General features: G+C 40.3%; 1 protein-coding gene across 2 annotated transcripts in view; it reads right to left on the reverse strand.

The window, feature by feature from the left end:
- Window positions 1–12,051, reverse strand: part of ENOX1 (ecto-NOX disulfide-thiol exchanger 1) — a 446,686-nt gene that overhangs the window by 103,371 nt on the left and 331,264 nt on the right. For both annotated transcript variants that reach the window (XM_058437834.1, XM_058437835.1), the window contains 2 exons: window positions 7,484–7,590; window positions 3,420–3,537 (listed from right to left, as the gene is read on the reverse strand). In XM_058437834.1, coding sequence (XP_058293817.1) covers window positions 3,420–3,537; window positions 7,484–7,590 — 225 coding nt within the window. The remainder of the gene's footprint in view (window positions 1–3,419; window positions 3,538–7,483; window positions 7,591–12,051) is intronic.

Raw genomic sequence — 12,051 nt, forward strand, 5'->3', positions numbered from 1 at the left:
GAGAGGGAGGAAGAGAATGGAAAAGGGTAAGGGAGAAGGAGAGAGGTAGAGAGAGGGATGGAGGAAGAGAGAGAGAAAGAGAAAAAGGAAGAACAGATCTGGATTTTAAAGTCTGGCTTCATTTCAGTAGGAGGCAGACTAAGCAACAATAAATTTGAATTTTTATCAAAAATTATCTTCACAGGCTTCAGAGCAGGATGCCGATCTTCTTGAATGAATGCCTCAATAAATCTGTCATTATTTTCAAATTTATTAACAAAATTCATTTTCATTTTTATCAGCCTCTTAGTTTTGCTCCAGTGAACTCCTTTTCCCCTTTAAGATTCAACTGATGAAGAAGAGTGAACACCCCACCCAGAATTCTACTGTAGGTACTGCAGAATTATAGCCAAAGATATATTGCAAATTATTATATATGGTAAAAAGAAAAGTACAATGAAATATTCTTCATAACCAAAAAGCAGAGATATATTGAAACATTTTGATTATTTTTTAAAAAGTAAACCCAAGGTATCATATAAGTCCTTACACAACAAATTGTGCCTTTCCTAAAAACCAAACAAGTCAATTCTTTCCATCTCCTCCCTGCCCCTCAAAATAAAACCCATTACAGGGTGCTTTTTGTCTTAGTATGGAGACGACAAGCAAAGCTGGCCCTGGGGGACCAGAGACAGAGCACCCTGCAGTGGGTGCAGCCTCAGCACCTCCTCCTGGCACAGGCAGGTGACAACTGAAGGATATTCTCTTCTGGAATTTCCAAGAATTCCTGGGTCAGCTACTACCCAGGAGGTCTGAAGCAAAATCCCACTGTTTTAGCAGATAGGAAATTGGCGGGGGATTCCTTAAAGGATGGAGAATTTCACTTCCATTTCAGCACTGGCAACTCCCCTGTTAGTGAATTAGAGAGCTACATTTTGAGAGGACTGCTCCTATGTAGGTAACTGGCAGATGCAAACATGAACCTAAAAACAAGGGATGTGTCACCTAAGAAGATACCGCTGGAAGGTGTTTCCCTTGGGCTATGGCCTCCATCCTCCCGCTTCAAGCAACAGTTAGCAGGGATTTGTCTGAGGTTTGAACAAAAGACCAGATGGGAATTCTTGCTGTCAGGCTGTGTCCCCAAATATGCAGGGCTGAAAGAAAAACAACTGCCTGCCTTTGGGCCAGATCTTCAGGGCCCCGTGGAATAAAAAAGGTTAGTTGCCTTCCTTTCCCTTTAATCAGTCCTGTGCTTTCTTCAGAAACCACATGCCACGTTCTCTGGTCCATCTCATTTTGAAAAGCACGAAAAGACTTTGAACTCCTCGGGGCCTGGCATTTGAACTCCGGTTCTTTCATCTCTTCCCTCAGAACCTGGTACACAACATGCCCTGCACTTTGCTCATTAATTCTGCTGACCAAGTAACAAGACTGGTGAAAGTTTTTTTTTTAAAGTTCAGGCTCTACTTCACGCTCTCATCAGATGCCTGGGGAATAAACCGAGAGAGGTGTCGGGGGATCACATCTCCGTTGATGCTTTTGCAGCAGAGGCCGGGGCCCAATCCTACAAGCATGTACATGCCGCAAGACCTCCTCAGTGAGCATACTATTCAGAGTCATCATTATTCTGGTCCTATCCTAAGCAGACTATGAAATTATACACAATTCTTACTTGGGAAATTGACAAGTTATTTAAAAAGAAACATCACCAAGACAAAACAAAAAGCCACACATTCAAATGAGAATTTCTGACTGACGCAATTCTTTTCTCCTACACCTACCTTGTCAGGATAGTAAGAATCCAAGTTTCATGTCAACTTGCCTCTCATCCAGAAGCTTCACAAAGGATGAAAGCACTTTTGACAAAAAAAAGTTTATTTCTTTATTTGAAGATCTTGTTGAACTTAAGAAATTCACACAAATCCTTGCTCCCTTCTTTTGCTATGTGAAGGTTTGTAGAATAGAAATCCTGTGAGGAAGGTGGTCTCCTCAAATAAACAAACCCAAGAGTAAAGCAGTCCTGAGGAATCTGATCTGGGTTTAGCAGGAGACATACATCATTGACACATAAGTGCTGGGTTCATTTTTCAGACAAGGGATATATGGCTTCAGAAAATAGTGGCATGGTGCCTACTTGTATGTTAAGCTTCTGAAAGACTAAAATGAATGAATTTGAGGGTGAAAGGGAAAGTTTCTAAGGCAGTAGTTCTCAAACTTTGGCATGCACCAGAATTTCCTATAGGGCTTAAATCACAGATTGCTGGATTTCACTTCCCCACACCCCTGTAGCCACTAGATGTTTTTGATTCAGTAGGTCTTGGGTGGGGCCTGCTAACTTACATTTCTAATAAGTTCCTAGATGCTGCTGCTGCTACTGGACTGAGAACCACACTTTTGAGAACCACTGCTTTAAGGAAATTAAAGCCCTTTCTCTATATGCCTGTAGGCGTGAGTTTTTTCTTATGATCATCACTCGCACCCCTGACATTCTCTTCTACAGCCCTGGAGAAACAGAGCATCCTGACCACTTTGCAGTCTTGGTGACCTGATCCTTTTAGAATCTTGATTTTGGCTTCTTAATAAATTAGCAAAGATCCTCAATTCCTGGTCACCTGCAATCTTTCTGTTAAAAAGTCTCTAACAGGTGTGTGTTTTATTCACTTGTACACATGAGGAGACAGATCAAATCTATACCATCTCTGTAATTTTCTTTTTTGGGAATGATGGCAATTATGGTTCTTCCTAGGTCCTTCAGACAATACCCTTCCAATCAGACAAGCAGTTTCCCTTGGTGTCTCATGTTTTGAATGAGCTTTTCCCTTGCCTGTTTTTACAATACCAATGAATTTATATATAATTCAATGAGAGCGTTTTAAATCGGCAGCTCCCATTAGACAGAACACACAAAGCAAGGTTCTCTCTAAGCTTCTCTTCTTTTTACAACCTAAGAAGTGATACCCCTAGCTTCGTACCAAATGGGGCCAGCCTTTTAATTACAGGTTAGGTGAAAGAAGATTTATGGGAAAAGAAGTCTAATTCTCCAGCATCTTGGCTCAGAAGCTAGAAAGCTTCTTCAGGGATGAAACAATTCCCATGTAAGAAGTACACTGACTAAAACCAAATTTTATCCATATTTTAGCATCAGCTGTGGCTGCTGTACTCTGGAAAAGGATTTTCATGGAAACAGGCAAATATCCCTGAAAAAAGCTTAATGGCCCCAGATCTACGTATGGAGAAACAACTGGAGCAATTTAAATCACTCTGTTCCCAAGAAGGAGTTTAAAGTTCTATTAATAAAAAGCAGAGTCACTCAAAGATGAAAGTTTAGTATAATTCAAATAAAAGTGAGTTATAGGGCCATTTCCCAATACTTATTCCCCATCTGAGATTTGGAAGATCATTATGATACCTCATGGGTCTGTGGCAGTTATCGGCATTACCTGATTCATCGACTCTCATTTTTTTTGTAGGGCTGTCACAGTTCTCATCATCAGACATTTCCATTTCTTCTTCGCGGCGGATGCCCATGAGCTGCTCACTTTGAGCATTCCGGAGCTCCTGCAAGTAGAGGATACACAAATGTCAGAGTCACAGACACATATGGCTTTCCCCAGTGGTCTTTGGGTATATATGACTGGCATATTAACATTCAGAATCCAAAGCTTTTATCTCCCAAATATAGCCTCACCTAACCTAAAGGAGGTTCAGAGGGGGGTGGGGTAGAGGGCAGACCGAGGTCAGGCTTAGATTAATCCCTGCTCACCCATGACTAGGGCTCTTTAGCAAATAATTTAATCTCTCTTGAGTCTCCATTTCCTCATTTGTACAAAGGGGATAATAACATCCACCTAATAGGGCTGCAAAGATTACATAGAAATACCTGTTACATGGCTGGCACATGTACAGTAAGGACTTAGAAATTATGGCTAAGAACATGAACAGTGGAATTTTAAAATGGACTGTTCAACCACTGACCCACACAGTGTGACATTAGGAAGGATTCTTCATCTCTATTAACCTAAATTGCTCACTGGAATATTATGATTAAAGACAGTTTTGAGGATGAAATGAGTTAATGCATGTATACTACTTAGCATCATGCCAGACACTTGGTTTGCTCAGTTGATAATGCTGGACATTATTATTTCTCATGCAAACACAGTGCCTCTACATGTATGTGCCCATGTGTGATCACATACACACATAAGCACACACACACACCATTCAGACATCCAAAATTTAAAATTAGTAAGATATTGGGGAACAAAACACAAACAGATGCCTTTTCTTTTGTATTGCACATGGTCATGTTGGGGTTATTGTTTTTGTTGCAATGGTTGCTTTAGCATCACATAATTTAGAGCCACAGATCTTAAGATCCTATCTTACTTTCTCCACTTATTAGGGGAGTGACTACAATCAAGTTATTTTTTTGAGACTTTGTCTATTCACTCACAAGTGAGGAATAATAATACAAGGCCGTTTGGATGCAGTCGCATATGTGAAAACTCATTGTAAAGAGTAAAGAATTACACAGGAAATTTCTTACTACTGTGCCTAAAATCAGAACATTGTAATCACTTATGCTAAGTATTTATATTATTATTTTGTATCAAGCTGTATATTACATATTTGTGAATCCTTCCTTATTCCTTCTGTTCTCTTACATGTACTATCTTCAGAAATACTTAAAACAGGGGAAAATCTCCATTATTCTTTTTCCCTCTGTAAAGTCTCTACATAAAAATCAAAGAGTCAAAATAATTTCATGTTATGATCAATAAACATATGAGTAACAATAAAACTAAATTACTACAACTAATATATTAGGGACATGACTTTAAACATGGTTCCAGTGCCCATTTGATGGACATGCATATATCACTCCATGTTATGGGTTTTCTCAATTCTTTTCTCTCCTTAGCTCACAGATTTTAACTACAGCATGATGGAGAGGAAAGTATGTATTGCTAACAGCATTTGAATGGTCAACTCTGTACCCTGGGAATCACCCTTGCAAAGGACAGGGAAGGGAGAAAGCAGAGAGACAAGGTCCGAGGTGGGGTGCAGGGGCACCAATCACAGGCAGCCCTGAGAGGCCAGAGGGAAGGCAGACAAGGCCTCCTTATTTGATTATGCCATCCAGAAGAAAGAGGTGCCAATTCCATCTTAAATAACACCAACAGGCATTGGAGGCGGGTGTCACATGTGATTAGTGGGGAAATTTTTAGGCTGTGGACAGCTAATTTTTCTACTTACAAAGAGCCCAATTCCCAAAGAGGTGGCTTGAAAACACTTGAAACAAGGAAAAGTCAGGTGGAAAGAATAAATGAGGCTGAAAGGGCGTGTTGTTTAGTCCCTGCGATTAATGACAAACTGTCATATGGTAGTTGTTCTTGTGGGAAAGGGTGGTGGAAAAGAAAAAAAAATTGAGGAAAAAAAGCTGAGGGTGTTTCCACAGGGTGCCTCTGGTTCAGCATTAAATCACTAGTACACTCTACTAAATCTGTAGAGGTGTTGCAGATAATTAACAGATGCTGTACATGGGAATGTGGGGAAAAAAATGAAGCCAATTATCAAGCTTATACGCAACTGAGAAATCATCCACAATGTTAAATTACCAACTGGTATTTAATCAATTAAGCGACATGCAAGAGAAAATCACAGCTAATTTAGAATTCTGTGGCCTAATGTATATCAAAAGAGGTGGGGAAAGTAGCAGGAAGGCACAAAGACCCTTTGCAGGAGCACCTTTGACAGCTGCACTCCATCTGTCCTTCTGGAGCATCATTTCTGTCTCCTAGTACCAAACAAAGCAAGCAGGCTTCCTTAGACCTGCATGGAAGCCTTCACACATCCTGCTCCCCACCACACCCACGCGGAGGAGGCAGGGTTAAGCGAAGGTGAGAAGTTGAGACAGACATGGCAGGCAGCGTGATTCAGATCCATATGTGACATTTGCTGACACTCACATTCTAATGATGGCCTTTTTATGCTCAGGTTTATTCGGTAGCAGGCCACCAGCCTTTCTGTCAACATTCCTTTTAATCGTGTTTGGTTTTTATGTGAAGAAATAAACAATTCACAGACTGATCATTCCCAAATCTGAATCATAGTTTATGGACTCCAATTTGTGTTTTCATAACCCTCAGTTTGTATATTGCATCACAAACAGAGGACTCTTTTTTTTTAAATCTTGAAAATCAACCTTGACCTGGGTCTTAAGTCAGAGTCAGGGAGAACATCAGGTAGGCACCCTTCACTTTTCTGGCCCCTGAAAAATTAAAGAGAAATCCCACCTCTTCCTTACTCATAATCCTGAACAGAAAAACAGAACTGTATCAGTCACCAACCACTGTAGGCATTAGTGAACAAAATAAAAAATGTCCTTCTTAACAATAAATTGCACTAGCATTTTAAGTGTCACATTATTGTGAAGTCATTCAGTATGCACCATAATAACAGTGATAATAAAGAATTCATTTGGTATTCATGTGGATGTTACATCTAGTGCTATTGGTATTCAACTGTAATTTAGCATTAGTTAATGGGCACTTAAAATGCTACCCAAATGATTGATATCATAGTACTTTGTGATTCCTCAAACTCTACATAAAATACTTATTTTACAAGTGTGAGCCAAAATCATTAAATAAATAAACCTTACCTTCCATAAGTTTAGGATTTTGAAAGAGGGGAATATCATTTAGAGAACTTTAATATTAACATGCTAGAGATGGAGAGGCATCCAAATGAAAAACATTATTTCATTAAAAAAAGAAGCAAAGACAGTATACTTACTTTTAAATTACAGGTTCAAAGCGTACACTACTCTGTGGAGTTAAAAATAACAGCTGGACGACCAATGACTAATGACACATTTTGGTCCTTCTAAGTGGCAAGGAGGTCAAATTCTAGACTGTTCTCTTGGGGGTAGGTACTCACTTCACACATGCATGGTTGCTGATGGGTGGACCCAGTTGGCCTAGATATTCACTCCCCTTACAACACTGGCTCTGGAGAGAAGTGTAATAGGACTTAATGGCTAGCATAGGGGACTAAGATGTTGCTCATGATGAGAAAATATGGATGGAAAGGCGTACTTGTCCAAAGAGCAAACTGTCATCATCACATAGAACACTAAAAAAAAACAAAACAACAAAAACCCTCTGTATTTAAAAGCCAGTTTTCTATTGTAAGTTCCAGTTTTCTTCAAAATAATTTGCTAGGGAAAGTGTCTTGGTTTATTTCTGAAATCTTTACTATGAATGGGAAAAAGTATTTTCTCCCATTGCAGGGGAGAAAAACACTGTTCCCTAAGTGTTAAGTCAGCTGCTTTTCTGGACAAGGAACAAATCTCAGCTGCATTTGGAGCTGACAGTGAGATCAGACAATGGCAGGCGGACCGCCCACTGCAACAGAAACCATCATGGCCGCAGCCATGCTATTCTCTGCCAATCCAGCTGTGTGATGGTGGTTAAAAAGTAATAATAAAATCACCAACCTCAGAATGCTTTCGCCAAATGTCTATGTTCTTGCGCTGGGCTTTCGAGAAATGGTCCCAAGCTTTTTGTCTGGTAGAAGCGTTGAAAACGGCCACAATCTGCTCAACTTTGGTGAACAAGGAAGTCAAACAAGACAAGTAATTTATGTTGTGATCACTATAGGGAAGCAAAGCAAAGACACTAGGAGTCTATGGATGATGTCACAATAGAAACAACATCATCAATATCCATCCAATTTGTGCCTTTCGTACTTACATTTTAGCAAGGTTGGGGATGTCTCCCTTCAAGTCTGTCTCCATAACTTTAGGTTAAAACAAATTCTAAGTATGACTGGGAGAAGGGCATGGGCATCTACTTCCAAGCATTCTTTAGCTGTTGTTTCAATACGTGATTTGGTCTATCTATATACCTAGATCTATAGATATATAGACACTGGTGTTGGCATCCAGATATACAGAGAAAGTAATGCCAGGGTTGGGTGCAGAGAAGTGAAGCCAGGGAGAGGTGGCTGAATGAGGAAGAGCCAAACATACCTCATTTTCTCTTTTGGTCTCTATCTCAAGGACTCAATCACAGTCCTCTCAAGACATTATCCTGTCCAAGTTCCAAGTTGGGACAATGAATAGCCGTGCCATATCTCCCCTCAATCTCAGGGGGTCATTTTTCCTTCTTGGCTCCTTTTTCTCCCCCTGTTGCACTGACTGCAGCCAGCCCTCCAGCCCTCTGGCAGGGAACAGGAACCATAGCCTCTACCTCAAGACAGACCAAAGCTCACCCAACCAGCGGCACTGGCATGCAGGTCTTATTTCAACCACCATATGGCGCCCTCCATAGCTCCTCATGATCACATTCCATTAGCGCTTTCACAAGGCTCCCTGCCCTCTGGCTCCCAAACCACTTGAAGTTCTAACTCTATCATCTTGACTTAATTTAGTACTTCTGCTGCTTCCAGGCCTGGTGCTACTGGACTGGTAAATGTTGAGGGGTTATGAACAAAACTACATAGACAAAGGCATGGGCTCTTAGTAGCGGGTATTACGGGTGGGGCCAACTAATTGTAGACTTAATATTGCTTAAACAGTTATTGATCCAGTAAGCATGAGATTAAGGAAATTAAAGCACTGAATTAATCATATGATTAAACCTGAACTTCTAAATTTTTAGTTAAGAAGGCACAGTTAAAATTAGCTTCTCAAGGATTCTAACACCCTATCAACATAAATCTTTCAAAGTGATTCCCAAGGCTCTATTATAAAAAAGGACATCAAAGCTCTTCCAAATCTTCTGGTGTCCAAAGAATGTCAAAGAGCAATAGAGTAATTCCCACAGAAGAACAACACTTGGTGCCATAATTTTTAAAATTAGCACACAAAATAAATGTAGGATGGAGCAGAAGGAAAAAAGCAGATTCCATTCACTTACAATATCGTGAATACTTTTCTATGCTGATGAACAACTACTTCTCAATCTATGGCTGATTTTCACAGAGGGCTTTTGTCTTTTTGCTATTAATATTTTTACTATTTTCCACTTCAGGAGGATCCCAACCCCAAATCTCCTTATTTAGCAAAACCTGTCATCATGTCACATGATGAATTTATTTGACTCAATTTTAACAGGAGGATTTGCCTTCAGTTTGACTCATACTCTCCTTGGGCACATGTGGCTTCCCTCCTCAACCTCAGAACTAAACTCCAGACTAATCACCTGGGGCTGCTCTAAGTGCTGGCCGTCAGCTGACCACTGATCCTTAGTGCTCTGGTTGGCTGTCCTGCAGCACAGCCGGCAGAGGAGAGAACCTGTTCCGGTGGATCGCCGGGGCTTTCTGCATGTTTTATCTGTACACAGGCTGGGATCATTGGGAATTCCAGCTGCCTTCTGTAGGGGCAACACAGAACAGTCAGCCCCAAATCTAGGCTGGCAAGGGTGGTGATCAGGAGGTTATTAAAGAGTAATGGGCTTCGTTGCTTATAATAACACAGCTCTTTGACATCATTTAGAAAAGGAAGAACTATGATGTCCTGACACCAGTCCTAAGGGGAAAGGACAATATGGGTTGAGACTGAGTGTTTGGGTGGTAATAGTGAAAATTCTGACATCAGTCAGAGAAGGCTGTTAATAAAAATGAAACACTAAAGAAAAGTATATCTGTTCATAAAAACATGTAAGGGGCCAGAGAGAATGAAGGTAAGGAAGACTAGTAATGCACCTGGAGGAGTATAGAAAAGAAAGAACTAAGAAGAAGGACCCAATGGCCCAATAGTGCACAGGTTTAGGGGTAAAAGGAGATCCCCTAATATCTACTCAAGCCATGTGCTATTAGATATTTCCTGTTTGTGGCTAAGTGCCTCGGTTACTTAGAACACGTTATTACCATATCCCAGGGCATAAGTTCAGTTCATTCATTCATTCAACAAACATCTGGATTCCTGTTAGCTACCAAGAACTTGATTAATTGCTAGAAATATATGATCAAGGCCCAGTCTTGTCCTTGATGCAATCATAGTCTCAGAAGAGAAAGAAAGACAAGCAGATAATTATCCTGTGCAAGAGAGGTGCAGATGACAGCTTTAAAGACACAGAGAAGAGAAGAGAGTAACTAAGTAGATAGGTGGCATTAGAAAACATTCCACAAATAGGGCAACATTTCTGCCAAGTCTTAAATAGTGAAGCAATGCTTGCTTGGCAGAGAAGGCAGGAGTGGCCTGTTCAAAGGCTGGTATAGAGTTGTGGGAGGATGAGTGAAAGTAGCTGTGGGGCTGGGGCTGGGGCTAGTGTTAGGTATGAATCAAGAGGGACCATGTGTGCTATCTCTGATTGGGAACTTTATATTGTAGCACTGGCTTGGGAGAAATTACAAAGGAATGAATTAAGGCAGAGGCTGTGGCATGGAGTGTGGCACAGGCAGTCATTTGACAGGGAGACTTGATAGGAGGAGGCAGCTGACTTGCTACATGGGAGGAGGAAGAGGGGTGGGAGGTACCACGATGACTGGAGCTGGGAAGTACATCCCAAACTATGAGAACAAGCACCGGTGGAGGGCTGAGAAAGAAGATAATGAATTTGCTTTCGGACATATTGAGTTTGAGATGCCTGAAGACCATCCAAATGGAGCTGAAATATGGATTAGGGGTTCAGAAAGAAGTCAGAATTCAAAGAGATATGGCCAACATTTTCTGGGCCATTCTCAATTTCTTGTATTCTTTTTCAATAGAGTAATTAATTAGATGTAAAACTAAGTGGGATTTAATTTTATATTTATGAACTTAGACACTTTTTTTCCCTATACCAATCAAAAAGCAAACCAAAAACAAAACAAAACAAAATCCAACAAAACCCCAATAACTGTGTAACTCAGGTTTGGAAACCACTCTCACAGTATTCACATGGCCCAGTTTTACTTCTCTCATTGCTGCACACACTGTCCCTGAACCAGCCATTTGTCTTGCAAATGAAAGTTCTTGGGCACACACAAAAAAGGACTCTGGAGGAGTGCTTTGATCAGCATTAATTTGTCATCATTAGGGAAAAAGCACCTCTAAGAGTATGCCCTAATGAATGTCATTCAGACAGCATATTTTTAAGCTCATAAATCAGGATGACTACTGGTATTGATGTAAATACACTATTCATTGCTTATAGCAGGAAACACCAGAGAGGAAGTCCATGAATTAAATGACCACTGACTACCTCTCTGGTATAATTCATACTATTTATCTATATACGATAAAACCTGTTAAGAAGTTACTATCTGAACAGGCTCTTCAAAACTTTGCTTCTCAGAGAAAGCTATAACCAGCAAACAAGATGGCATTGGCATTTGTTCAAAACAAGTAGCTTGTAGAAGTGCTGCGGGCAGAACAAATTGAGACCCACTCCCTACCCAATGCCTTCACCACCTCAGTGGTCTACAGAGTGGTGGCCAGAGGCCCCACACAATCGTGTATCAGATAAAAAGCATAGATTCTGTTTGATTGCCACTTACTTACTCAAGAAAGTATGCTCAAAAGTTTTGCAAGTAAAGGAAATTATTTTTCTTTGAGGGATAACATTTTCCCAAATCTTCTATTAGCAACTGAAAGAACTCTCCATCAGAAAATTTAAATTTACCCCTCACACTTTGCAAATCTTTCCCCCCAATTCTATGTTTTAATTGTTTTGCCTAAATTAGGTTATTTGAGGATCATAAGAAAATTAAAAATGATAAATTCTTCAGAAGTATGCCTGAATGCCAGTTTTAGATATCACAGTAGAGCCCCTAGCATACCTAGCAGCTGTAAGTGACCCTAACGGCAGGATAAACAGAGCCTTGATGAAGTTGCTAATCACTCCATACAGCTGCAAACCCTCACTAGTGGCTATTCATTAGCTTACACATGTGTATGTGTGGAGATACATACACTCACCTATCATACACACATTACACACATATATGTATATATTCTTCCAGTTTTAAACAAACCCATAAGATTAATTTAACAACTTCTTTTGCACTTTTCCCCACCCCAAAATGTCTGGACATTTGCTGAGTTTAGAGCACATTTCTTACTGATAGAGAACTTTACAG

The sequence above is a fragment of the Hylobates moloch genome, unplaced genomic scaffold (assembly GCF_009828535.3).
Source record: "Hylobates moloch isolate HMO894 unplaced genomic scaffold, HMol_V3 SCAFFOLD_4, whole genome shotgun sequence".
In the NCBI taxonomy this organism is placed as follows: Eukaryota; Metazoa; Chordata; class Mammalia; order Primates; family Hylobatidae; genus Hylobates; species Hylobates moloch.